This window comes from Anabas testudineus, chromosome 15 (assembly GCF_900324465.2).
Source record: "Anabas testudineus chromosome 15, fAnaTes1.2, whole genome shotgun sequence".
Classification (NCBI taxonomy): domain Eukaryota; kingdom Metazoa; phylum Chordata; class Actinopteri; order Anabantiformes; family Anabantidae; genus Anabas; species Anabas testudineus.
In genome coordinates, this window is record NC_046624.1 from 9,749,999 (window position 1) to 9,777,711 (window position 27,713).

At 39.4% G+C, this 27,713-nt stretch overlaps 4 protein-coding genes across 5 annotated transcripts; 1 reads left to right on the forward strand and 3 right to left on the reverse strand.

The window, feature by feature from the left end:
* LOC113159353 (peroxisomal N(1)-acetyl-spermine/spermidine oxidase) lies at window positions 1–5,473 on the reverse strand. The gene is made up of 10 exons (XM_026355992.1): window positions 5,177–5,473; window positions 4,504–4,680; window positions 3,606–3,736; window positions 3,042–3,229; window positions 2,619–2,800; window positions 1,727–1,896; window positions 1,537–1,622; window positions 1,344–1,456; window positions 1,064–1,218; window positions 1–973 (listed from the first exon to the last, which is right to left on the reverse strand). The coding sequence occupies exons 1-10, from the start codon at window positions 5,322–5,324 to the stop codon at window positions 845–847; spliced, it is 1,479 nt and encodes a 492-aa protein (XP_026211777.1). The 5' UTR covers window positions 5,325–5,473; the 3' UTR covers window positions 1–844.
* Window positions 5,474–5,945: 472 nt separating this feature from the next.
* LOC113158097 (peroxisomal N(1)-acetyl-spermine/spermidine oxidase-like) lies at window positions 5,946–9,783 on the reverse strand. 2 transcript variants are annotated; one of them, XM_026353786.1, is made up of 10 exons: window positions 9,505–9,783; window positions 9,053–9,229; window positions 8,802–8,932; window positions 8,530–8,717; window positions 8,096–8,277; window positions 7,807–7,976; window positions 7,362–7,447; window positions 7,131–7,243; window positions 6,615–6,769; window positions 5,946–6,519 (listed from the first exon to the last, which is right to left on the reverse strand). In XM_026353786.1, exons 1-10 carry the CDS (start codon window positions 9,653–9,655, stop codon window positions 6,373–6,375), a joined length of 1,500 nt encoding a protein of 499 aa, XP_026209571.1. In that variant the 5' UTR covers window positions 9,656–9,783; the 3' UTR covers window positions 5,946–6,372. The 2 variants fall into 2 exon arrangements, with proteins under 2 accessions (XP_026209571.1, XP_026209570.1); XM_026353785.1 differs by having other exon boundaries at window positions 9,053–9,232.
* A 1,043-nt stretch (window positions 9,784–10,826) lies between these two features.
* Window positions 10,827–27,395, reverse strand: rassf4a (Ras association domain family member 4a). Its single transcript, XM_026355321.2, has 11 exons — window positions 27,296–27,395; window positions 21,847–21,915; window positions 21,628–21,703; window positions 14,717–14,823; window positions 14,177–14,256; window positions 13,444–13,613; window positions 12,927–13,028; window positions 12,795–12,846; window positions 12,575–12,696; window positions 11,868–11,965; window positions 10,827–11,341 (listed from the first exon to the last, which is right to left on the reverse strand). Exons 2-11 carry the CDS (start codon window positions 21,897–21,899, stop codon window positions 11,272–11,274), a joined length of 930 nt encoding a protein of 309 aa, XP_026211106.1. The 5' UTR covers window positions 21,900–21,915; window positions 27,296–27,395; the 3' UTR covers window positions 10,827–11,271.
* On the forward strand, window positions 22,855–24,636 carry LOC113158937 (C-X-C motif chemokine 10-like). Its single transcript, XM_026355324.1, has 4 exons — window positions 22,855–22,977; window positions 23,353–23,482; window positions 23,568–23,651; window positions 24,185–24,636. The coding sequence occupies exons 1-4, from the start codon at window positions 22,911–22,913 to the stop codon at window positions 24,276–24,278; spliced, it is 375 nt and encodes a 124-aa protein (XP_026211109.1). The 5' UTR covers window positions 22,855–22,910; the 3' UTR covers window positions 24,279–24,636.
* Window positions 27,396–27,713: the final 318 nt, after the last annotated feature.

Sequence of the window (27,713 nt, forward strand, 5' to 3'; positions counted from 1 at the left end):
TACAGTATTTCTTTCCTTTTATTCAACACAAAAGTAGAGCTCAGCTCCATGTTCAGTATCACACAGTAAATGAAACAAGGAAAGAGAGAGTGGGGCCAGAGTACATGCAAATAAGATGCACCTTTAGTCTACACATGTTACATAGTGTTTCAACTGTAATCAGAGGATAAATCAACTCTCAGACAAACATCTGGAACAATTAGACCAACTGAAACAATCATGATTTTTTTTTCCAAAATGTGCAAAAATAGTTTAATATGTGACACTGCCACTAAACTAGCGGAGGGAAAGCTTTGATTTGCACTTAATAATAGGTTCTTGAAAAGGTCACAGAAGTTTGAAACATTCATGACACATTTATGAAGGCACTCAACATAGGTTATTCACTGTCAGATGACGTGATGCAATGCATTTCAGTTTATAAGGATTTGGTTATTAATGGCTTGAGACCTGAGAAAAGGTCTCAGGACATCTAAAATCTTTCCTTCCTGTTTGCATTTCATTAATTAATTTTTAAGTAATAAAATATACTTGAATAAATTTAACTTAAAGCTGTGCTTTCAATGAATTTCATGAAAATATAATTACTGTATTAATCCCGTGAATTGCCTGACTCAGTTAACAAAAATGCTTACAGTAAGTGTTGTTGTTTAGTTCACTATAATCCACAGCTTCAGTCAGCAGCGTCACATCTCACCGTCTGGGAAGCTCCAAAAGTTTATATGACTGATTGAATCGTCCTCTACAATCGTCCAAATCAACTCTGAGCTGATGAGTTCGAGAATAGTGCAGATTTTAGATATAGATGTGATAAATGTAATTTTGTCAAAGCAGCACTGTTCGTTTAAAGTTTTGACTTCGAGTAGTGAGAGATGAGCCGATCAGCTTCCCTCCACCCAGAGAGAAGAGCTCCATGGACAGTAGAGAAGTAGAAGGGATGAGTAGCCTCTCCAGCAAACATCACCTGCAGAGGCTGAAACAAACCCAAGAATGACGAGTCTTTGGTAAATTATGTATGAGTTGGTGCGTACACATTTGTGTCTGAGTATGAACGTGTCAGTACCTGTGACTGTGATCCCTTTGTAGGCAGGGACTCCATCATGTTCTCCAGGTCCTGTGCTGAGCAGCCTTTTCCAGGGCAAGTGTAAGATCCACATGTCCAGGGGTCATGAAACCACTGGGAGCGCAGGATTCTCTTTGGGGTGAGGATGGGGTTCCCTAAACGCACACAGTTAGTGGGATTACTTCATCAAATGACCTCCCTATAAACATCATTTGATGAAGTAATGCCCTCTCAGTGGAGGAGCATGTTTGACAGGTGCTTGTGAGGTAGTGAGACTCACCTGTAAACCGACGAATAAGTTGCGTGATGGCATGTGTGACCTCCTGTTCAGACAGTGTCTCCATATATTCTGACTCATGTCCGGCAATCCAGCCACACAGGATGTGGCCATACCTGAACGTGACAGCACCAAACAGGATTAAACACAACATAAACAAGCAGGATAAGTGTTTGTGGCTAATGAGATTGCTGACCTCTCAGTGGGTTTGAGAACAGTGAAGCCAAATAACTTCTGCAGCCAGGACCTTTGTACATCTGTCACCTGCTGCACCAGGGCATCCTGAATATGCAGACACATATTCCTTAGTGAGGCAGCTCACTCAAGAGGCCACTGCGTACACATGCTTTGTACAGTAGATGTACAACTTTCTTTACATGTCTCACCTCATCATCCCACAAAAGATAGATAACCTCACAGTCAGCATCCCAAAACGGTGAGTCAAACTCCACAAATATCTTATTGTTGGTTCCAAAACCAAGTCTCTGGATGGAGTGCAGCTTGTGTAGAGGGAGAGGAGGACGAAACAGAGTTGAATGGTGCTTCTTAAGGTATCCTGACAAACACACAACAATCAAGAACAAGTCAGATTCGGAGCAGAAGAGCTTGGATGTTTTTTTTTTTTACAAACAGTTTCATGTTTAACAGTTTGAAGATTCTCTCTAACCTTGTTATATATTTATTGATTTTGTTTGTTTGAATAAATCTTGTTTAGGGCAGCAGGGTGGTGCACTTAGCATATGGACTGTGAGGGTGTGGACTGTGCTTTAAAAGCATCTTCCTGACCTCCTGTTGGTTTTATATTGCATGCATCTAATCTTGATGGGTCACATAGTTAGATGATGTTATCTACACCTGAGTATGAATCTAATTGGCCATAATAAGTAAATACTCGTGTGCGGGGTCTTTTTAAATCCAACATTTTTCACAGAATTGACCATTAAATGCTAATTGAAATGAGATTATGTGAGTCTGAATCATAATACTGATGTATTTCTTCAAATATGTGCTTTGTGTGCAGTCTTTAAACACAAGATTAACTGAATAATGTTTAGCTTCTGGTTCTGCTGGAGGTTTCTTCCTCTAAGGGGAGTGTTTTCTCTCCACTGTTTGCCTAGGGCTTGCTCAAGTTGTTCTTGTTGGGCTACCTGTGGTTTTGTCTCTTTTATGAAGCACTTTGTAACATAGGTTTAGAAAAGTGCTCTATAAATAAATGTATTATTATTATTAATGTAACAAAAAGAACTTCTCACTGTCTTTTTGTTTATGAATACGAACCTAGAGGCACTGTGACAATAACATGATCAGCAGCGATCTTCTCTCCATCATCACACTCAACCACCACAGGGTTTTCTCTCTGCTCTGAGCTGTTCCAGTGGACACAGCTCACAGGCCGATTGTAGGTCACTAAACCACTAGGGAGCTCCGACATCAAGTTTTTGATGAGACCTTCATAGCCACTGCAAGAAAAAGGGAAATAATGTTTAGATCAATCTGACACAACCTCTTTAATGGCAGGCACACAATTAATTAACAGAATGAATAATGAACGTAGGTACACTACGTTGCTGGCTAGACAGACGCAATGTTGAAATATGAAAATATAAGATTGGATATAGAAAACATGAATCAAAATAATGTGATTATTGGAATATTAGTAATATGCGACACTATACAAATATACAAATCACTAGTACCAACCCTGGAAATGTGCAGTCCAGGCCAGGTAGTGTCTTGTAAATACCGTAGGCCCCTAGACCCACTTCATCCATGCTGTGAGCCCCATTAACACAGCACTCGGCCTTCATCAGGTTACTGATCACACTCATCCGCAAAGATCTTGTGGCTGCATCAATGTCTTTCCACTGCTCTGCTGCTCGCTGTCGCACCTGCACCAGACAACAGAAAACAGAAAACAAAATCTTCTTTTTGCAGGATTGCAGTTCAGCACGTAGGGCAGTCATCCGTGAACAACAGGGTTAGTGGTTTAACTCCCAGTTCCTCCTGGACACATGACATAGCGTCCCTGGACAAGACACTGAACCACAAGTCCTTGGCACCTTGAATGCAACTGCCTGCCATTTTTTGTAATCTATTATTTGCAATCTTAATTTTTATTCTCCTTCTTATTATTATTGTTGTTTTTGTTAAGATGCTACTTACGGGACATTTCAGCAGACGTGAGATATTTCAGCAAAGCCTGGCTGGCAGCTGTTCTCAGATACTGACAGCTGCCAGTATTATTTGTTTAGTCGCTCAACCTACCTCTGACCGTATGAACTCTCCCACACTGGGCCATGGCTCTCCTCCTTGACTCTGATATTGTGAACTTTCATACAGCAGCTCAACAAACATGTCTTGAGCAGGATAGATGTCCTCAGCATTTATCCTTCGACCTGCACACATCACATAACCAACATAACAATAATTAGGAAAACAGCACAAGGTGTGCAAAGTCAGGGAAGTCACTAGTTAATCAATAACCATATCTGGCTGTGTCATTAAAGACAAAACAACATGACTGTTATTCATTCGAGTTGGGTCTGTTTTGCTCAAAATGTTTATCTTCTTGATACTTACTATTCCAGTTTTAGTAAAATCACCATATGTATCATGGCCAGAGGATTTCTACAAACTACATACTTAAACTATTCAGAGCAAGTAACTTTCTCTGTGACTTCTTTGTGATCTGTGACAGATCCGCTGTAAATGTAACTTGTAACTCTGAAAAAGATAAATATGGCCTGAGTAGACAAGGGCTAAAATAATGCTATATGCTGTCATTGAGTTGAGGCTGTTTTCTGGAAGTTCGGTCAGAACTACTTGCTTCTAGTAGCTTCTTCAGTCTGAGGACAGCTGGTAGGAGACCTCAAACCACCAGGTTGGTTTCATTTCAGTCATGACCTGAACAGGATCGTTACATGTAACAGTATACTGACATCTACTCACACAATATTATACTCATTTATCTGATCTACTTGGATGAGTAGTGAAATGTTGATACTTAACAACAGAGAAGTTAAGCTGCCATGACTCGACCAGACAATACATCATGGATCGTGAATAATAAACCAGTGAAAACTTTCCCAGTACTTCATATTATGTATCTTTACCTGAGAGACTGGTCTTAAATTGGTCTATGACTTTTAAAACAACTGATCACCTGAACTGCTGAAGACATTGGGAACCCATGGGGGATGTCCTCCGATGTCCATTCCTTGGTTCTCTGGGCTGAGGGCTTCTGGATCCAGGAGCTTATACTGACGGGCCAGACAAAAAACTGGGTTCTCCTCAGACGGTCCATGGATCCAGTTTGCCCCTATCTCAACAATGTTATTACCTACAGATGATAAACATTGGGAGGTTGCAGGGGGGCTTTAATTGATACAGTACTGACCTGTCAATGCATTGAAAAGGTAAACTTTTTCCAGTTTAAGATATTATTATTTTTATTCTTATATTATTTTCTGATTCCTTCACCTTTCTTCATATAATTATATTTTTCATTCAGATTTGAAAACTGTGCTTTCTTTATATAATACTTTCCTATTGCATCAGCTTTCTTTGGAAATAATTAAAACAAGCTAAAACAAATGCTAATTTTTATCCTCTTTAGATCAATTTAAAGCATTACTGTAAATGTTAGTGTAGCTGCGCACTCACATTTCTGCTGCACAGTTTCCCCGCTTACACGGTAATGAGTTCGTCAGAGCACATCAGTACAATCAATTTGGTTATGAAAAATAAATCAATGCTGCTGTACGTTTATAATAAATGTAATACGTATAATGATTATGTAACCTGGCATGTTTGTCTTGTTTCTTTTCCATACTCACCGAATCGTCCTGTCTTTATTCTTCCTCCACTTCTCGCAGTCGCTTCAAGAATCCGCACATCAGTGAATCCTCCGTTAACGAGTCTTTGTGCCGCAGCTATCCCTGATATCCCGCATCCTATTATGACTATTTTAGGAGTCCCGCTCATTGCTACACCCTAACTTTCTCCCTGCTGCTAACTCGTAGTGACACACATGCGGTGCAGCCTGATTAAGATTAACTCCTGTTCAGCAGGAGAAGAGATGTGCGACACATATTTGCTTCCGGTCGGGAACAACCCGCTTCCTATGGTGCGCTCCAGAGTTCAAGCTCATTAAACTTTGCCCCAGGGTCCGCTGGGCTTGTAATGAGGACAGGGACCGAGCTTCATGGCAGTGAAGTGTTTTAGAAAACGTAGCATTATTCACAACTTTCTGAAATGCTGTTGTTACCCTATACTGCCAGTTATGTTTACATACCTACCCAGGATTTCCGTCTCCTCCTGCTTTTGGAAACCATTCAAGTCCATTTTTCCATTTGGATTTGGGAGTTTGCAGGAGTGGATTTTATTAAAGTTCATAAAACGGTGTCTGAACCTTAACTTTTCTCCGATGCATAACGTTATGGAGCCTATTAATATATTTCTTTATATATTAATATTGAGGCACATTAAGGTTAATGCCACATACCCCGATATTTGTCAGATTTTATTTTTATGTAAAAAGCGTTTTGTAGGGCCTACCACAATGCACAAGACAGATGAAAATGAAAAAAACAAACAAAACTAAACTCAATGTAACGGTTATCTTTAATTTCTTTACATATTTATCCTTATAAATATTTTAATTGCATATTACTCCCCACTCCCCCACAGTTTTCAATATCTAGAAGGCTGCCTTAACAGAACTAATGTGTATATTTGTCTATGGCTGTTATAGCTATAAGAATAGTATTTATAAAGCACACATCATAATTGATTACATTACAAATATTAATTTATAATATCCAAATTCCCTTCCTGGTGATCAACAAAGTGTTACTTTAACTAAGCTTTACACTGATTTATCATTACATTGCAAAACTGTCACTATGAACAGTATCAGATGTTGCTAAGTCTTAGCTTAGTAGCTTTGAGCCACAAGTTACTGAAGATCTCATTCAACACATACAGTACAGTGAATGTTGGCCTTTAAAAAATAAAAGTGTGTGTTCATCTTTTAATTAGTTTGATCAGGTTGTCTGCTCATGGAGATGTAGTGAGAGATGAGTCGATCAGCTTCTCTCCACCCGGTGAGAAGAGCGCCGTGTACGGAGGAGTAGTAGCAGGGATGAGTAGCCTCTCCAGCAAACAACACCTGTAGGGGCTGAGACAAATGTAAGCACTTAGAGCTGAAAGAAACTTTGGTCAGGGCCATATTTTGGGAGTTTGTGTGTGAATGAAACATGTTCAGCTGTGTACCTGTGACTTTGATCCCTTTGTAGGTAGAGGCCCCATCATGTTCTTAAGGTCCTGTGCTGAACATCCTATAGCAGGGTGACTATAAGATCCACATGTCCAGGGGTCATGAAACCACTGGGAGCGCAGGATTCTCTTCGGTGTGATGGTAGGCTTCCCTAAACACACAATATGTTATTTAAGAGCAAGGGTTTAGAAATTTCATAGAAAAAAAAACTAATAGTTGTTGGTTTATTTAAAAATACAGACTTCCAGACATCCTACAGATGAAAAGTGGAAAGACAGCACTAACTGAGACAAACATGTTCAGTTTGTCCAGCAGGTGGCAGCACAGGAACGTCCACGTTGTGTAAATCAAACAGGGCTCTCCTCTCTACTGCTATCAGCTGCAGCTGTTTTCACTTCTTTCCAGGCCACGCTCTGTGATGCCAGGTTTATTTCCTGTCTGTGTGATGACCTTGTCCTTGTAAAGCAGGCTGTAATTCTAATTTAAGTTTTACTATCCTTGTTTAGACTCACCTGTGAATGTACGGACAAGCTGTGTGATGGCCTGTCGGACCTCTTCTTCAGGAAGTGTCTCCATATACTCTGACTCATGTCCAGCAATCCATCCACACAGAACATGGCTATTTCTGAGAATTTAAGCAAAATTACCAACAGCAATGATCTGGATACATCTCTGAATTTATGAATTTCAGTTATGGAAGAATGATCAGTGACCACTGTTCAGATACTTAAAATGTTGCTGACTTTTGAGCAGGTTTGAGCACAGTGAATGATGCCATCTTCTTTATCCAGTATTTGCTTATATCTGACACCTGGTCTGAAATGTCCTCCTGCAGAAAAAGAAGGAGAATTAAAAAATGTCAGAGGGTGTGGATGACTAGTTAGGTTTTCATTATTTTTAAAGGATGCACTTGGATTATTAATAAAAAAAATAGGCAAGTGGTAAAATATAATACAAACACAGCACTGTTTCTGCACAGAAGTGAAGTTTGTCTTCCTCGTTGCATAGGAGAGATCAGATTGTATTTCTGGATGCAGTGGCGCACTATGCTATTGTGAATGACTGTGGTTTCTCATGTAATGCTGCCTCACACACATCCAACAGAGGTTTCACACAGTCTACTGTGCCTTCATGCAGTTTTGTGTTGTATGTGTAAATGTACTGGTGGTATACAGCTGCACTACAGACCTCGTCTTCCCACACCAGGTAGATGACGTCACAATCAGCATCCCACCATGGTGTTTCAAACTCAACATATATTTTGTTGCATGTTCCAAATCCTAGTTTTTGGATGGAGTGCAGCTTGTGTGCCGGTAGAGGAGGAGAGAAGAGGGTTGAATGATGCTTCTTAAGGTATCCTGAAGAAAAAGAAATCATTCTGACGTAACTAATTCTGTTAAATGTTGTAACTTATCTATCTTATGTATAATCAGACTGTCGTGCTGAATTGAAGGGTAGTATCTGAACTGAAGTCTACCTAGAGGCACTGTGACAATAACATGGTCAGCAGCGATCCTCTCTCCATCATCGCACTCGACTGTCACAGTGTTCACTCCGCTCTCCGAGTTGTTCCAGTGGACACAGCGCACAGGTCGATTGTAGGTGACTAAGTCAGAGGGGAGCTCTGACATCAGGTTCTTGATCAGGCCTTCAAAGCCACTGCAAGGAAAAGGTAAAAGGACAGACAAAGATCTTAGTCTATTTCATTAAAGCTCTGTCATCATCCTGAGAAGGATCAGTTAAAAATGCTGTACGTGGCAAAAGGTTAGTAAATCTAAATAGGAGCCTTGAAAAAAGTAATATGTCTCAATTACATCTCAGTTACTACGTCTAATGAATATTCTGGTTGTCTTCCTCCGTCTGATTTAGCCTTCATTTGATATATGCATGTGTTTAAGAGATGGTACAAACTTTGGAAACGTGCAGTCCAGTCCTTTTAAGTCCTCGTACATACTGAATCCAGCCAGGTCTAACTCATCCATGCTATGAGTTGCACTGGAGCAGCACTCCACCTTCAACATGGTGCTGACCGCGCACATTAGCAGCTTCCTGGTGGCTTCATCTTTGCCTTTCCATCTCTTCGCTGCTCGCTGTCGTGCCTGTACACAACCAAAGGTTTTTACAGGCTTCACTTTATCATCAACAATGTCTCGAAGCTGAGCATAGGGGACAACGCACTGTACCGTTTCCCGTATGAAATGTCCCACGCTGGCCCAGGGTGTTTCTCTTCGATTCTCGTACTGTTCGGTGTCATCCACAATCTTTTCAAACATCTCCAGAGCAGAATCCATCTGTTTATCTTTCAGTCTCTGACCTGCACATCACCACAGAACAGTCAGCTTGTTTTTCACATGATTAAAGTATCAGGATGAAGAACTGAACAAAGTGTGTTTGACATATTAACAAGAGACACTGTGTGACTAGAGCTGCTGACCTGAACTGCTGAACCAGCTGGAAACCATGGGAGGAGATTCACCGACGTCCATAGCCTGGTTCTCTGGTTTGAGGGCCTCGGGGTCCAGGAGGCCATAACCTCGAGCCAGACAGAACACTGGGTTCTCCTCAGAGGGGCCGTGGATATAACTTGCACCGATCTCCGTAATGCAATTACCTGTTTGGGTGGAATTTTACTCCTTCAACTACAGTCATATTACAGTCTTTGATAGTTTTCATATGGAAAGCCGTTTTTTAAAACTGGTTTTAGTTTTATTTTTCTGACAGATGAAGGATTTGTGACATAATTAGGAAATAAAACACAGGATCAAGTTGAATCAATAGACCTGTGTGTGTGTATCTGTAGGGCTAAATACTGGTGAGGTGTGAATATACATTTGGTGCTGTGATAAAACAGATTTCACTGACTGTGTTCATCTTTATGTCTCTCACCCAGTTTGTCTGTTTTGATTCTTCCTCCGCTTCTCGCCGTCGCTTCAAGTATTCGCACATTTTCAAAGCCAGCTTTAAGGAGCTTGTGTGCCGCTGCTATCCCGGATATCCCGCATCCTATTATAACTACTTCTGCTTCACTCGCAGCCATTGTGTCAGAAATAGAAGCTTGTACCTTGTCGCTTTGGATAAAAGCCAAAATGACCAAATGTAAGTGAAGGCTGCGCGTCTTCTTATATGAGTCCTATGGAAAGTCTATGAATCCAGGCGTGAGGTGACTTCCGCATATTTGGGGACATGATGAGAAACTGATAATCAGGTTTTAAAGGCGACATTTTACAGTCTATAGGCTGAAGACAGTCACCTGCACCGGACCATAATGTCAAAATAATAATAATAATAATAATAATAATAATAATAATAATAAAGCGCAGCAGTCAGCTGATGTCGAGACATGTAGGCTGCACAAACTCTGGGAAGCAGGAAAAACTGCTGTGTTGTTTGTCAAATTGCAGTAAAATCGTCAGATAGTTGGACGAAATGCTAATGTACAGCTGCCTGTTCATATGTGTTGTGGAGTTGTTTGGCTGTTTTCTGTTGTTTCTGCAGCTGCAACAACAGAAGGCTCAGCAGTAATTCAAGGACACCAAGTAAACAAGCTTTTTCAACATGTTGCTGCTGTTGCAACTGTTCTCCTGGTGGCAGCTTGGAAGGCAATGACTTATTAAGACTTCATTTTTCATTTAGTGTTCAAACGAGAATAAAAAATATTCCATACCACTACATCTTAACTTTAAAGTCTACGTACCAAATGCACCAAGAATTCAAACTCAAACTGGCTTTCTTGTACCTCTTATACCTCGTTAGTCTGATTTAATTGCAATCAGAGTTCCTGTTACAACAAAAACATGTAAGCTTTTTATATTTGCCAGGTCCTTGTATGTTTATGTGTGCCTGTGCACAGGAGGTGTGCAAGTGGGGGTGTTATGAATAAATAGAGACATATGATTATATAAAAATATTGTAGGCCAAGGTTGGTCCACAAAATATTACAATCTAACTGTTCGTAAGACTGTGGGAAAGTGGATCAGCCCTCTTTTCTCAGGCTACCCCTATTGTGATTGTGTAATGTTGATAGGTTTGCACACACACACACATACAAAGCTCATGGGAACTAGCTGGCAAAGAGGGTCACTCCGAAGAACAATGCTAATCTGTGCTCCAGCCACTGTGGAAGTACAGGAAATAATAAAATGACTGTTTTATTTGTGAGAAGCCTGAGTTTGGGTTTTGTGTTTGGTGTTAGCAGAGATCCAGCAGCATTTAAAGGCCACACTCAAACGGATTTATTACATACAAAGGTCCAAGTCAGAGTAAAAACAGCTATTATAAATATTGATATGTGCAGTAAGAATCTTCATACAAAATACAAATACATTAATAGCAGAGTTATCAAAACAGTGATAGTAATAATAACATTAATAAAACAGATCATACAAACTGTTGAGATATGTAATTCTAAAATTAGAAGCACATTGGTGGGTGACATCGTTCTATTAACATCGTTCTATTAACATGGTTCTATTGACATGGTTCTATTGACATGGTTCTATTGACATGGTTCTATTGCTGCCTTTTCCCCCTTTACCTTTATCTCTACATTCACTACAATGGCTGGAAATGTTGCCATAGTAAATTGGCAATCATTAGTGTTGTACCCACCCTTTTCCCAGTCACTCACCACACTCACACAAACACACACCCAGTCTATACTCTGTCACTGGTGTTAGTTTTGTCCTCGAGCTGATGAAGAATCATAGACTTCAGGGCACTGTACCTGTAGAAGTAAGAAAACACACATGATTAATGACTCATGCACACATGTATACACTCAGATACAGTCACTCCAACAATAATAAAGCGGTGTTACTTAGTCTCCTTCCTCACAAAGTCTCTTCTGCAGTAATAAGTATAGACCAGAGTGTGCATAGTAAATTATGAAATATGTCTATGTGTGTAAAAAAATCAGTGTAAATTGAGTGTGTGTGGGGAAAAAAAGACTAGATGTTTAAGCTCATGTGTCATAAATCACCATGACACACATACAAAGGTCAGGGTTACAGTGCTGCAATCTCAGTCATGGGATAAATTATTATACAATCTTGCAAAAAGTGAATGATGCATGTTTTCTACAAAAACACTGCCCTCATTAAAGGGCACCAGACATTTTTTGATTCTGTAATGTCGTCAGGAGACACAGATACAGTACTGGCTTCACATAATGAAACAGATGTGTCATTAAAGGAGGCTTTGTCTTGGTGGTGTTTGCAACTGTTGGCTCAGTTCAGATAGTCTTGACTTACTTTTTGGTCAGTTTGTTTATCTCACGTTCTTCTTCCTCTTTAAGTTTCTTTACGAAGCTGTCTAAAACAGGGATCTCAAACTTTATGTACTGGGCAACCTGGGAACAAAAACATTCAAACATATTGACATGAGTAATATTAACTAAAGTAAATTAAAGTAGTAGGATTCATTACATATATAAATACACAACATGTATTCAAACATATGTTATTATATAGTTGGTTAATTCGACTTAAAAAAAAAAAAAATCCACTAGACTGTACATTGTATTTTCACCACAAATATAATATGGTTCATTCAGAGTAATCCAGAGTGTAATGTTTTAATGCACTAAGCAACACAAACTAAAAGAAAAACTAAATCAAACTAAAACAATGATTACATTCCTGTGGGTTATGTCCCATATTTTTATATGAGTGAAATGAACGTGTTGATACCCATGACAATCGTTTCAGAAAATGCCTCCAGAAACAATCCGGTTATATTTACATGAGTCAGTGCAGTCACAGCATGCAGTTGATCATCTTAGACTATTGTTAGATCAGTCCCCAAACAGGATATTTTTCCACAGCTTTCTAAATTTAACCCGACTGTCTATCACTGGTCCATTGTGTCATTGTTTGTCTAGTTGAGAACTACACTAGAAATGAATAAAAGGGTCACTTATCATGAACAGAGAGAGTAGTGGCACAAAGCCCAGACTCACATCATACGTGACTTCCTCTCCCAGGTCGGCCTCCATGATGAAGATCTTGGAGATTTTCTCACAGGGCCCGTAAAGCACACGAGCTACAAGTGGGTATTCACCATCCTTCAGACGGGTCCTCTCTGCAAGGTCACAAACAAAAGAAAGAAGAACTCAGCATAAACATACACAACAGGGTAATAATTTGAGTGATAACAATACAATGAAATATGTGACTTACCACCAGACTCGTGCACCATATAAAGCACAAAATCTTCAGCTTTATTCTCCACCTTAAAAGACACAAAGATTATTTCTTGTTTATGTGGAGCACCATTTCATGTGTAGGTGTAATTATTGTCTGGCTGCTCACCCTAAACTTGTGTAGCAGCAGGTTGAGGACTTGTCCAGTCGTCATGGAGCTGTTTACTCGTACGTTAGTGACCGTACCGTACGCTGGAGTAAATACAGATGTCTGAAAGCAAGAGAAACAAACATATAGAAATGTAAAGCTAAGAGATGCAACCTATTAGAAACTTCTAGAGACCCCTAGATTTGAATTCCTGGACTTGAACACTCTGAACATTTTTAACAGGAAGTCTCCAAGAGAAAGGATATCACACACACACACACACACACACACACACACACACACACACACACACACACACACACACACACACACACACACACAGTCTATTATATTCAGGAGAAACTGATGAAGGGGCTCAGTGTATTCTGGGGCACATTAATGAAATCCGCAGCAGGCTATTGTGAAACATGCACAATTTTAGGCACACCCACACAGGAAACCACTGCCCCTCTGCACCTGGAGATGTGTCAGCGACGGGATACATTAATGTGTGCGCTTGTTTGTGTGAGCTCTTCACCTTGTGGTTGTAGAAGTGTCCGTTGATTGAGAACCTATGTGTGCGCAAGCGCTGCAAGTCTCTGGCAGTGTGTGTCTTTGACCTCCTCTGAACCCGCATGAAGGAAGCATCACTCCTGGTCCTCAGCAGCTGAGGAGAGTCCTCTTCCTCCTGACCACACGTGTCACCACCTCAGGGGAACACGTAAACAAAAAGACATGCATGCTTGTGGCTGATTTTATGTACGTCAGCAGCTATGCTTGGCAGTTGAACCAAGAAGAATTGACATTACATTTGCCCACTGCACATCTACAAGGTGGATAAAATCTTTTTAAACAATCGTTTTTTTTTTTTTTTAAATGTGTCAGTTCATCATCCAACAAACATTCATGTTGTCAGCATGTGATAAAATGTCCTGTTAACGCTCTTTCAGTAAATACATTTTGAATGAAGAAAATACACACTCTCTCAGTTGTTTATCTGTAGCCAAGAAGGACCCTGTGAGATGTCAGCAGCTGACAAAAGAGCTTAAAAAGGTCAATGTCAGGCCCATGAGTAAGTAGCTCTGGATATTTACAGTGTTGGTGACCGGATCTGGCAGGCATCTCATGATAATCCCTGCTCAACACGTGAACCAACCTTTGTGCTGGAAACGCTGAATGAAGCACTTGTGGATCAGCATGTGTGAATGTAATCTGCATTAAGCCAGCAGGTGTGTGAGCGTGAGGACGTGCCGCACGTGTATGTTACTCACTGGCTGGTCCAGTTTCTCCGCTCAGCGTATTATTGTTAGACTCTGTTAACAGATGCTTTGCCAGCGCAGATCTATCGTTTCTGTAGGAAGATAAATTTGGTGACATTACTAAAACTCTTACACAACACTTAAAACACATGTAGGAGTTGTGCTAAGATAACATTTAACAGCTCATAACTCAAGATAGAAGAGTTTCTCCATAAATTGTAAAATTGAAGAAAAAAGAAAGAAAAATTATATTTTGTAATGATTTGCTCCATTTGTGACCAATTGGATCAACTCTTATGATCAGAAAGAGTTTTTTCTTGTCTCCAAAGTATTGTCACAAAGCAAAAACAGCCTAAATTAGTACAGCAAAGTCATGTATTACACAGGTAAAAGGAGCTTCCCCAGTTCCTCAGCTCCAGTAAATATACACAGGGTGAGGTCAGAGCTTTTAGTTTGACTTTCTCTGGTATTGTGCAAGAGGTCACGTTTGGGAGTGTTGTAGCTACAACGCCAACATCAACACATCTGTGTCAGGCTGGATCAGGTGGTTACCGGTTGAGACGGAATCTTTCATTGTCATCGTGCATCTGAAGCCTGATGGGTCGACGTAGACCCCAGTAGATGTTCAGCAGCCCCTCGAGGATGAGCTCTCCATCCTCCTACACACACACACACACACACAAACACATGCAGATAAAACAATAAGTATGAGCAGTGATGGTCTGAAGGGATTTCCTGCTGGCCGCTGGCCACAGCAGCTCAATATCAGGTGTACGTGCAGGAACAGTCGCTCACAGCTTTGTTGTGAATCCTCTCATCTTGGAGAATCCGTGAGCTAGACCACCCTGTTTTATAGAGTACAAGGGTGAAGTCACGTCTGAGAAGTCAGCAATAATGAGAACAGAGGCATGGCTGCTCTGGGTCACGTACACGTAGTTTCATAAACAGAAACTAAATTTAGAAGAAAGTGGTCACACTGTTGTATGTTATGAGGGCAGAGAAAAAACACTGTTGCATTGTTTGAAAATTGTTGTTATAAATATAAAAGACAAAAAAGCTAGTTTTATTTTAGTGCTGAATGGTTAAACCTGTGGCCGATCAAGTTTTTTATGAGGATATATTAAGTCTGAACTGAATAAGTATTGAATGATACACTTTTTTCACTATTACTTATATTGAATTACATTAAACCACGACTATGACTGATGTAACCATTGACTGTCACACTACTTTGTTTTCTTTGTCTAATGTCACTTGTTAAATCATCAGTAAATCTAATTTGATGCCACACAATCCAATTCAATTAAATACATTTTGACAATCAAGTTAAATAAAAACTAAAAACTAATTCATTAATTTAATTCAGAGAAATTAGTCTGAACACCTTATTCAAAGCCAGTTGAAAGTGTGTAGTTATTATGTGGCATTTTATGTTAAATACCCAGTAATGTTATGGTTTGTTCTAAAATGTTAACACATGAATGAAAAAGAATATATAAGAAAGGTTTTCTTAAATTGATGGTTTATAATATCAATAGAAAAGCATATTGGAAATAGGAATGATGTTAATGTGATCATTTTAATTTAAAAAAGAGGTAGATAAAAAAAAAAAAATTAAAACAAGGTTTTCCACTTTTTCCCTTCGAAGGTTAAAGATAAAATAACAAATTGATATTTAGGCTAATAGCCTAGATCTAATAAGAACCATGTGATTTACTAGAAGAACACTGAAGACTAACACGTTTTTTGGTACTTGTTTTTAGCAGTGGAATGTCAGAGAAAAGGAAAGCAGAAGCAGAAAGTGGCATTTTGGAGGTGTGTCAGATTGTTCCCAGGGCTTCATTGTTTGTGGAATATAAACATTCAGAGCAGCTGCACCACTGAACCTCCCTAACCCGCCACTCCTGGGTTTCCTGAACAGGCATGAACACAAACACACACACACACACACACACACACACACACACACACACACACACACACCCACACACACACACACGCACGTACAAAGACACACAGATGCGAGTGAGGTCAGTAGAGCTATTTTTGGAAGTAGCCGTTGATTATGCTGCTGCTGTGCCTCTATAAAGCCTGGGTATTCGCTCTGGTCCAGTTATACTCTGCTGAGCTGAACTAGACATCAGCATTTCACTCTCTGCGTTAAACCTGCAGCACGAACACTACAGGTGAGAATCCATGTTCTTCTTTTTCACCTTCATGATAAGCTGTAGTTTAGCCATGTATTTAAATTGATTTTAAAGATATCACAGGAACTTTACTCATCTTTCTTTTTCTAAATGACTTTAAAATTGTTTAACATCTGTTATAATAGTGTTAGGGTTAGTTACAATTTAAAAACTACAAATGCAGATACACACACTTTGGCAGCTGACAGACCTGAATATAAACAAAAATTATTATCTAGTTTTGTTTTCTAGGAATTGTATTTATTTTATGTGACTGAGTTCTGCACACAAAGACCAACAGTCTAATTACTTTTTTCTTTCCCACTACAGCATGAAACGCAGGCGGCTGCTTCCCGTGCGTCTCTTACCCACCATCACTGAGACGCTTGAGGACTTGCCCGTCTATCCCTCATCCTCCCAGTCTACACAGAGCTCCCAGTCTCTAGAGGACTACATGACTAGTATCCAGGCCCTCGCCTGCCCTGTTGAGGCTCCAAGCTGTGGCCCTGTCAGACTACAGAGGCCCCCCAGGCTGCGGCAGTTCTCAAAGGCTCAGATGAAGCTCTCTGGCTCAGCCTCACTTCCTCGCAGGTCTCCCTGTGCACTAAGGACTTCCAGACTTTCCTGTCTGGAAAAAAACAACACAGATGATTTTTCTGTCTGTACGGGGAGAGAACGAGACTGGAGGGGTAAAGACCCCGTAGACTGGCTGTTCGGACAGATAAGGACTTGAAGAGAGATGTTTTTGTTGTGGGATGCCCTGTAAGCACTTTGGTGGAGTTCCGCATAATCAAACAAGGTCAGACTGAATGTTTATGAAGATCAAAACAGCTTTAACATATGCTGGGACTTACTCTGATAACTGGACAAAGGCAAAATCACCATATGTCTCGTGGGAAGAGTGAAGATCTATTTATTTCTGTACACTGAGGACTCAAGACTTCATGTTTACACTGTTTTCTATTTTGTAAAGATGCAAAGGATATTGTTTCTAATAAAAAGTTAAACATAATTATTCTTTTCTGCTTCTACCTTTACTTTACAAAAGAGCAAGTTATATTGAGTCATTATCATTTACTCCTTCCATTCATGCAGACCACACATCGTCCTGATGTAAACACAAGATCCAGTACTTTGTTCTGACTAAACTCAACCTAATTTGGCTTACAAGGACATGTTGGATATATATTATTTAGACATTTCTGACATTTTAGAGACTAAATTTAAGATAGGGAACGGATTACCTTTTAATTAAAACAATACTGCAGCCCTACAGTAGTTCCACCCTGTGGGTGTGGTGGGTGTGTTCTAGACATTACTGAAGAAGCTGTGTCAACAGCCAGAGGTGAAACGTAATTAAGTACATTTACTCAAACACCATGAACTCAAAAACAGCCCAGTGGTGGCTAGATAGTGTAGTGGTAAGATAGCTGCCCTCTATGCGGTACCTTGTACCTTGTACCCTTGTAAAACACTTTCAATCTAAGTGTCTGCTAAATGTAAATGTAAAAACTATTTGGACTTTTATGGTACTACTATGTATGTATAATATTTACATATATTTTAAATATATTATTTTCAAGTACATTTGTGTGTTAACTTAAAGTAAATAACAGTAAATACTGGCAACAGTGTACTTTGACATTGTAATGTTACTTGTTAGTTAAATAAAAATCCGAAGGACCTCTACCACCTTGAAAAATATATGAAGCAACTAAAATGACCCCCTTTGACTTGCTGCAATGAACATCTACAATTAAGTGATAAAAATCCAATAATAAGGATGTAACAGTTAAATAGACGCTTTAAAACGTACTTTATTTCTAGTAGTATAAGTTGCTCATAATATTTTAACTTTTACTAAGAATATACAGTAAACATGACACTATATTATACTACTGTAATATACTATATTTAGTGTAATTTTGATTCTACTTCAGTAAAATGCATCAGAGCTTCTTTAGTCACTAGACATAGACACAGACCAACCACACTGCATCACTGTCATCTAGTGGTAATCAGGTGGTGCTGCAATACTGACGTTTTAAAACTAATAAAAAATACTTGATGTAGCCACTAGAGCGAGCTGCATGAACATACATTGGTATTTGGTTACTGGAGCAGACAAGCACAGACAACACACTAAACCAGTCCTGTAGAGGTGGAGAAAAACTTCAGCAATCAGCGCTTGATTGTACTCTAGACATGCTTGTGAGAGCTTGTTCATACGTTTATTTAATTTGGATTGCAATAAACCTCGAAATCAACAATCTCTGTTCTCCCACCACACGACTAACACTCACGTGACTACAGTATGATCATGATGAAACATATAAAATATTCAGACCTGTCAGGTGTAGACTAAACGTGATGGCAGTAAAGCTCTGTCTAGGAATGAAGGTGTGATTACAACAAACCATTAGTTTCCTTTTGGATTTTATGTGGAAGTCTATGGCTGGACATATCTGAAATCAATCACACAGTCACTGTATTTTCTAGAAATTCACATTAGGAGTTTCCAGATTTTGGTCCTAGGCCAGCTTCCAAACCAAGAGCACCACTGCTGAGTAATGTTTTGTTCCTCATATCCACAAAATATCTAATGAGTCAGTGTTGACTAACCTTTATCCTCACTTAATTTTGTTCATGTGGCTCCAACTATGTCACTATAGCATTTCAAGCATTAAGAACATACATTGACAGTAATTGTGGTGAAACTTCACAGGCCATGACTGCGGCTGAAGATGATTATGACGCGAATTGTGGTCTCACTTAACATCCTGAATTTAATGTACGACTATGGAAGAAAGCAATTAGGTGCTGGAAGTCAAACAAAACCACTGGCTTCCTAACTGCTGATGATGTGTGGTGGATGAGAAATGCTCTTCTGAATGATCTGGTCTTCGGCTGTACCGGCACAGTTCACTCCTTACGTTAAAGCCGTACTGACAAACCCATTCTACCACAAGATCAATTTAGCTTAGACCAATTAACTAAATGTAGTGTAAGAGACACGATAGGCATCTAAGAGATAAGGCTTTACTCATTGTACGTCATACAAATGAGTCATGTAGCCAGCAACTCTTGTTAACTACAAATTATAAGTCATAAGTGGGTTTTTTTTTTTCTTTTGTTTTTTGTTACAATGACTAACAAAAAAAAAGAGAAACCAAAACTAAATTGGCAAATGTACATTGAAATTTAAATAAAGCCCAACATGTATGTCAATGAACATCAAGTCTGGGATTTTTAACAAAACAGAAGTTTAGAGATGAAGGAAAAAGTCAATAAAAAATAAATATAAGTCCCCAATATGGCTGTTGTGCTTGCTCTCCTGTTGTGCTGGTTAAAGTGTGAAACTGTTTCACATTTGTTTTGTTGTTTTTCCTTCAGTCTGACAAATACAAATCAGTCTGATTGATATTTGCATTGAGAATTTGGAAGCAGCAGCCTGAACCTTTTATGTATTCATTTATTTTGGTACTGGAGGGCTTTATTTCTTTAATTAGCTTTAATGTTGATTTTAGTTTAGGTTGAAACAACCCTGTCCAATGGCCCATTGTGTGGATGACCTCGGTGGTTTCCTTCCTCTTCTTAATTTTGAGCAGACTACCGTTATTCCTTTCTTTCTTTAATTTTTTGGTCATAGTGACATTTACACAAAAATCTCTGCAACTCTTTGTCTCTGTCATTTATGAGGTTATAATGTGTAAGAAATAGAGCCTTTTTAAAAAGGGCAAGCAGCCATTTGGTAAACCGGAACCATAGGAGGTTTCCGGCATACCTACTTTAGGCCAGAAGAATCATGAAACATCTTATACTGTATATCTGTATATCAGCCACTGCTGCGTATAAGAAAGTGTAGCGCTAACAGAGAGGTCTTAACCCATCCAAAATGTGGCCAAAATGCAGGACCAAAACATAATTTGTAGAAGACAGTTTCATGACCCTGGTATGATCCGTGGAACAACACAGATTTCTGCCACATGATCACTGCACATATTTTTGCTGTGGGTTAATGTGAGCTCAATCAAACTGAGGCATGTGCATGTACAAACTTGTTTTTTTCCTACAACAGAAATAAGGATCCAAATTCACATCACTCAGACAATCAGAGTAGGTCGATTTGCACCTGCAGTAAAAACAGAAATTTTCCCAGCAAAAAAATTATTTGAGTCACAGTGGAGTCAACTTGGCTGTCTTTAAATAATACAGACAGAGACTGTTTAGCCAATATCACCACGTTTGGCACATATGGTCATTTATGATTACTAGTTACATTTTTTCCAGTGTTTTAAGTACAACAAGACCAAACTCATTTTATGTAATATGGCAAAAATTGAGACACTTTTTAGTGTGTTTTCCAATTTTTTTACCAAACCGGGTCCCTGAACAATTGAAGTAGTAACACAGGAATCAACATACACAGTAGAATGACTGTTTATTTTCACTGTAGCCTACGAACTGCCATATCTGAGAAATATATATTCGGGTCATTCTACATGTCTGGACAAAATCTAGAGTACTTAGCTATTAGTGGAAAAAAAAACATGTTTTGATTGAATTCCACAGTGACTTTCATTTTTAGCAAAGACACAGTGTTAAAATCCCACATTAAAGCTCCAGATGACCTAATGGAAAGTTCCAGTAATGTAATGTGTTAAGTCATCCTCTATAATGTAATATTACAATTACTTCTTTTTATTTTTTTCTAATCAAATAGAAAAACCTATTGTATGTATTCTGTATGCTGAATGTACACATATTAAGTGTGTGACTAATGCGGATTTTCCCAGAATGATTTATTGAGTCTGGCTTGAGGGACAAAACCTTGAGACAGACTGCCCACCTTGTCCTGCCCTTACACACACATACACTCACTCAAAAACCTGCTAGTGAACACAAAGGGGAACTCCTGCCCACAAAAATATAAATCAAACAAGTAGCCAAACTCTCGGCAAACAGCTTTCCAGACAAACCTCAACAGCAAAATGTTTACTGTCCAAGTGCTTTGTTAAGCAGTTAGTGTATATGACTGAAATCTGAGTTTCCCTCCCCTCCTTTCCATTTCCAAAGTCACTTTGTGGAGAAAAGGGGATTTTTGTGGTTTGCCAGCAGTTTGGTATGTTGGAAAAGAACCCAGAAATGTCAGGTCTTTGCTCACAACTGCAGCCAGATTGGAAGCTTATGTAGTCTCAACCAAAATTCAAACTGGTTCCAGTTTTGGTATAAGTGTGACCCACTCAGGTGATCTGTCTGAGCCTGAGCTTCTGTTACCTCACGAGATCTCAGCTGGAAGTTTTTCCCTTCATGGTAACAGTTGTACGTCCTCAGCAGTGACAAGATGTCCGACCTGAAAATGAACCCAAGACCACAAAGGAAATATTAACACTCACACTCTCTCACTTATTAGAAGTAATGGTAAAATTGAATATGTTTAATCACCACTGTGATTTTGTGCATATACTGTGCAGCAAAAGATTTGACAGGACTTACTTTGGTATATGTTTCTCTTCACTGAGCTTCACGTAGGTTTGATGCTCACCCATTCTGACAAGAGCCCAGCTGTGGCAGAAAAACAAGACATACAAGCATTAAAAATAACCTAAAAATAGTATTATCTCTAACTAATGTTAAAGAGTATACCAGTTCAGTATATATATCAGTTGTAATTCACCATACAACCTGCATTGTTACAAGGTGCCATTCAAAGTTACGCAGTTCCGACAAGATTTCTCTGGGACTGGATTCCAAAGTTACACAGTGCCAAAACAGACAAACCAGGTTTAGAGATGCTAATGGTGGTTTTGACACTGTTAGTTTATTACACAAATCTTACATATCAGTTAACACATAGTTTGAGAAATATTGCTAAGAATGCTTTCTTACTTTTATATTGTGTGCCCTATTAACAGTAAAATAAAAACACAAACTGTGTTATCTCAACTAATGACTCACTCGACATAAATGATGATGCAAAAAAACTTAAATGTGCAAAAACAACCTTGCATTCACTTCATGTGCTGTCATGTTTCCCTTAAGATTCGATTAGATGTTTTTCTAACCAAACTGTTGAATGCAGGGGTCCTGTATTAAAAGCAGGGACAGGGAATTAGGAGAAATCACGTGGTGTTGACACAAAGCCAGCAGCTGATAAAAGCAAGATGTCACGTCAGTCCCCAACAAAGCCCAGAAAACATTACACCTTTTTGTCCAATTCAAGGATAACTCCTACTGTTCCTGCCAGCTAAACAGACAGCACACTCATATTAGAAGTCTTACGTTTTAAATTAGTTCATTCAGATTTGTGGCACAGTTTCTTCAGAAAACAACAATGCTTTGTGCACACAGTTAATGGAAATAATGGTGTCCTTCAAGGAGTCTTCTTTGACAGTCCTGGAGTTATGTCCTGATCCCTGCATCCTGAGTCTTGCGTCCTGATATTAGAGAGAAAGTGCCGGGAGGGAATTTCCTGCTTTGGAAAGCCCAAATGTGAATGAGCGGAGGAGGGGCATGAGTATAAAAACAGTCTCAGTGTCAACGCACAGCATGTTCTCAGTATGAAGCTGTATTCTCGGTCACTGTTTCAGCTCGCCTTCCTGACCTTCTGCTGTGTGCTTATCACAGGTAAGACTAAAGATTGATTGAAGCTTTTTGATCTTTATGTTTTTGTGGGACTCTGTTGTCATATATAGACTTAGTGTCTGAGCATGTGAAGCTTCAGGGACTGCAAAAGCAGAAGTGGGTGGCTGTGGATCAGGACGTAAAGCAGTTATCCAGTGGGGTCATCAGTTTGATTCCCAGATCCTGCTCTCCATATGTTGAATTGAACTGGCGTCACTGCTCTGCTGATATCGATGTGTGTGCAAATTAGTGAATTAAAAGAAGCACTGTAAAGTGCTTTGGGTACCAATAAGAAAGAAAAAAGGTTTTTATAAGTGCTGATCATTTAATTATCATTGTATCGAATAAACCTGTAAACCTGTTACTGTGTCTTTGTAGTGAGAGAGTCAGACAGCACGTTTGTCCCAGGAAAATGTTTGTGTCCACAAACGCAACAGGGTGTCCGAGGGCAACTCAAAGAGCTCGCAGTCTTCCACAAAAGCCCCAGCTGTAACAAAGTGACAGTCATGTGAGTACCATATCACACGTGTGTCCACATATACATGAGTCTGAATGACTGTGACTAAATGTGTTGGTTTACATGTGTTTTACAGAGTGACACTGAAGCACAACAGCGAACAAGTGTGTTTGAATCCAGAGGCAGCAATGGGCAAACAGCTGGTTCGCTGCTGGAACAGGTGAGAGCTTTAATAACTCTGTTAACAAACTAACAGACACATGCACATTAAGGGCATGTAGAGGAACTGTGTAAGGTTAACATAGGCTTAGGGGGAAACTAGAGCTATGCCAACTCTTTTATGTTGGAAATAAAATCCAGCGAAGACCTTTGGACGATGTGATATGCTATATTGGTATTACACAACAGAAGGTCCTATTCACTTATAGAGGGGTGCCACCCAATTTTCCTGTAAATCATGGCCAACAATGTTTTTTTTTTAGTTTTTGTTGTCAAGCCTGTTCTTGTAACAACAAAGCATTGAGCTACGCAGTTTTTTTTTTTTTTTATCTTACCTGAACATAACACTGTGCTAGTTAACGCATTTTATATAAGAGGATATGGAATACAGGTATAAATATATATATGGTAACTCCTCTTTTAGTTAGGTGTACAGTATCACTTCAATTTCTGATTCAAATTCAAATATTCTGTGCAGAATAAACTCGTCTCAACATCCGAACTGAATGTTGTGTTTTTGTATGTGTTTTCCAGAGCTCAAAAGATGAATAGTGATCCAAAAGTGTGCTTAAAGAGGAGGAGGAGGAGGAGGGGAAGAGGTGGTCAGCGGAAGAGGACTCCGCGGTAGGAAACAACACCACAGGAGAGACTCATCCCTGAACTTCTGACAGTCAGACTGACAAATGCAACAAAGTACACGCTGGTTCTTGCCAAACTGTGGACTCTTAAATCCAGACCGCCATCTGAATGTCTGGCTTTAGATCAAACTCTCTTTCTAGGCCAGCAGTAGCAGAGGGTTTGTGCATATGACTGTGGACTGAACAAAAAGCCCTGGTGGCTTTTCATAAATGTTAAGAGTTTTAACACTAATAAATGGTCAGTATGTTGTTTTTATACACTATAAGCTTCTATTTTTATATGAATATGTGCATTTGTCATAAACTGTTTTGTAAAATAAATATAGCAGATGTGACAATTATGGCATGACCGTGTGTGTTATCTATTTTAAAACTCCCATCTCTCTTTAAAACTGGTGGATGGAAAACAGAGTGACTTCTTTGGCGGGACATGAGACACTTGAACCACGCTCACTGCTTTAGTTAATGAACTACAGGATGTGAATCACTGAAAGGCACAAAGCAAATAAATCTCTCTCACTCCAAACATCTGCACAAATATCTCAAAGCAGTAACAGGAGCAAACTGTACAGGAGGTCATATAAAGTGGGGAAACAAGTGTGCATATTGCAGGTTGTAGAATTTTATAATTTTATGGACTATTGTGTAGTGTTACAGCTACAGACCCATCAAGGTGATCAGGGTGTGAAGACCAGCTTCACCTCAGCTCTGAGATTTCCAGTAAATCACGTGATACAAGGTCTCAAAGGAGCTGCAACACACACACCCCATTCTTTTGAATGATTTTGCCCTGCACTGACTCAGTCTGGGTAACACCAAGTAAATAACCAAGACATGCGCCAGCCTGAGTACTCGGATTGCTATGGGAAGTTGCACAACTGGTATGTGATCCCAGGAATACTTAACGCTCAATATCACCCGGGTAGTAAAGTGGAAAGTGAAAGGAGACTGCTCAACAAGCTCGCCTTTGTGACATGTGGGTAATAATTAATTAAAGAGACTTTTCATTTCGACTGTGTCAGTGATGTTTACAGTGACTCTGCAGTCAGATCACATTCATCAGTAATGAGGTTAGAAAGTGATACTGAGAGGATCTGTCAACAGTTGTGAAGATAACGGCCTTCTTATTGGATGGCATGTGTCGAGCAGAGATGCCCTTAAAACTCACTGTAAATAAGTACATTTAATGGAGTACTTCAAAATCAGTCTGTACTAGTGTAATTGGTATTTGTCTTAACTAAAGTAGAACATTAACTTGTGAGATAATGTTATTTTAGATCCCAACTTTTGACATTATACTTTTCATTTTAGGATGTGTTTGTATGGCAATTTTCTGACAGTTACATCAATGAAAAAACAAAAAAATACCTCATTAAACACATATTTATTTCATCCCATTCCAACTTTAACATGCTGTTTACTGTTAACTGACACTGGATGCTTGTATTTCAACACTTGCTGTGCAGAGGCAGTCTCTGAAATCCTTTTCAATGTACCTGAGAGATATCAAAGTCAATGTTACAATACTTCCACCTAGTGTCTGTGTGTGGCATGCACTGAACCTCTATTATAGCATCATGTCTCCATTTTATTCAGTAATGACCCACTGAGCATCTTGAAGACACAATGTTTCAAAGTTTTAAATGCCCTTATACAGAAATGCATGCAGAGACAGCCTCCAGGATACTGGACAGCTTTAACATTGTCTTTACTCCAAATGGCTTTTTCATTGGGACTTGAAGTAGTTTCTCAGAATCCATTTAGTGGCGTAATATGGTCACATGAGAGATGATTCCTTTTCCATTTCTTGCAGCCGAAACAGACATTTGTCGAGAAAGAAGAAGAAAGAAGACAAAAGTGCTTGCATGAGCACTGATAGTTACCACAGAAATCAGGAAACACGCTTCCTAGTACTGACCACAATTCGGTCTGACTGGGAAGTGATCTTTGGGAAGTGACGCGCACGTTTAGCTAAACAATGAACACCAAACACAAAGGCTGAAAAGTCTTTTGAATTTCAGTCACACTGTTTCTCCGCTTATTACAGATTAAAATCCGTGTTATCCTCTTATAGAACTGTTCATATGAAAATCCCCAAAATGTTTGTGTTAATCACTGCAGCTCTACCCCCTCCCTTCACTGACCTCCACTGACCTCCACTCTCATTCAAGGAGACTGCAGACAAGGTAGATGCACAATAGGACGTCCAGTCTACCTCTCATACATATTTAGACATAATAATGGCTGCATAAATATCCCATAACTTAAAAGATTCCAGTCTTTCACAATTATTATGAATTATTCAGCCGCTGCACCTGGCTGAACAGAAGATGGACTTAAGGCTTAGAGCTGATGTATTAGGGGGTCACTGGATGGGGTGATGCCCAGACTGTGGTTGAAGGGTGAATTAACATAATGTGCCGCCTCTTCTCTTCTCTTCTCTTCTCTTCTCTTCTCTTCTCTTCTCCTGTGTGTAAGATCCCTCGATGGACAAAGGACCTTCATTGCAGGTTTGCTAATTGGTTTCAACATCGCGAGATTCAGATCCAATTATCGCACCTTCTCTGCCAGCTGCTCCCTCAGACAAAACCATTCCCACCCGTAAAATAGGTCCAGCAGAGCTCCAAATAACGATTATGATGCAAATGGTGTCAAACCGTTTCCCACATAAGTCTGCACTGAAAGCCAAACGCGAACTAGAGACATTTATCAGCAAATCACTTGCACGCCATTTATGTCTGCTGCAGCTATTATTGTAAGAATGCGACCATTTGGTTTTATACGAGCAGGCTACAGATTAAAGCTGAGGAGAAAGAAAGTTTTAAAACCCAACTCACCACCTTAATATTGCAAAGAAATAAAAAAACAAACAAATAGACGCCGTCAGTAACTTCACAACATCTTGTCATCATAGCATTTACTTATTTTCAGGTTTAACGACATGATTTAAGTTCTCTCTTTATGGATCTTTAAAAAAATACCCTTTATTTAAATAGTTTATTCTTACCATAGCAGACTGCGTCCTCCGTCTTCTTCCGTATATCCACCAGCGATGTCAGCCCTTATTCCGTTTGTTATCAGTCTTCATGCCGGACTAGCCGTGAGACATTCAGAGCCGGAGCGTAAAATTGACGTTAGGATAATCCAATAAATGAGGAACACTGGTGAGCTGTAGCCAATCAGCGTTAAGAGTAGGCGGGTTATTGCTGCACAACCTTCGTGTGTCCAAGCGCAACCTCAGCGCTTCTTCTTAGGGTCATCAATCACATCAGCGTTTTCTTTCTGCTTAAATATTTATAACAAAAATAAAATAATTCAACAATATGTGTACTAGTTTTGTTATTTGAAAAAAAAAAAAAGTTAGATGAAATGTTGTATATTTTAAAATCACATTCTTTGATGACCACATATGTTCATCACTGGTG

Bases quoted from the DNA above. Each gene is read 5' to 3' on its own strand.
- LOC113158097 (XM_026353785.1), bottom strand. From the start codon at position 9,655: ATGGCTGCGAGTGAAGCAGAAGTAGTTATAATAGGATGCGGGATATCC. The intron at 8,933-9,052 runs GTCAGCAGCTCT...GGTGATGTGCAG, and splicing joins CAGCTGGTTCAGCAGTTCAG to GTCAGAGACTGAAAGATAAA. The intron at 6,520-6,614 runs GTACACAGCTGA...CATTTGTCTCAG, and splicing joins CAAAGGGATCAAAGTCACAG to CCCCTACAGGTGTTGTTTGC.
- rassf4a (XM_026355321.2), bottom strand. From the start codon at position 21,899: ATGGGTGAGCATCAAACCTACGTGAAGCTCAGTGAAGAGAAACATATA. The intron at 13,614-14,176 runs GTGAGTAACATA...TGTTCCCCTGAG, and splicing joins CGGAGAAACTGGACCAGCCA to GTGGTGACACGTGTGGTCAG. The intron at 11,342-11,867 runs GTAAGTCAAGAC...TTACTTCTACAG, and splicing joins ATAAACAAACTGACCAAAAA to GTACAGTGCCCTGAAGTCTA.
- LOC113159353 (XM_026355992.1), bottom strand. From the start codon at position 5,324: ATGAGCGGGACTCCTAAAATAGTCATAATAGGATGCGGGATATCAGGG. The intron at 4,681-5,176 runs GTGAGTATGGAA...TATCATCTGTAG, and splicing joins AATAAAGACAGGACGATTCG to GTAATAACATTGTTGAGATA. The intron at 3,737-4,503 runs GTGATCAGTTGT...TGATGTGTGCAG, and splicing joins CAATGTCTTCAGCAGTTCAG to GTCGAAGGATAAATGCTGAG.
- LOC113158937 (XM_026355324.1), top strand. From the start codon at position 22,911: ATGAAGCTGTATTCTCGGTCACTGTTTCAGCTCGCCTTCCTGACCTTC. The intron at 22,978-23,352 runs GTAAGACTAAAG...GTGTCTTTGTAG, and splicing joins CTGCTGTGTGCTTATCACAG to TGAGAGAGTCAGACAGCACG. The intron at 23,483-23,567 runs GTGAGTACCATA...TGTGTTTTACAG, and splicing joins TGTAACAAAGTGACAGTCAT to AGTGACACTGAAGCACAACA.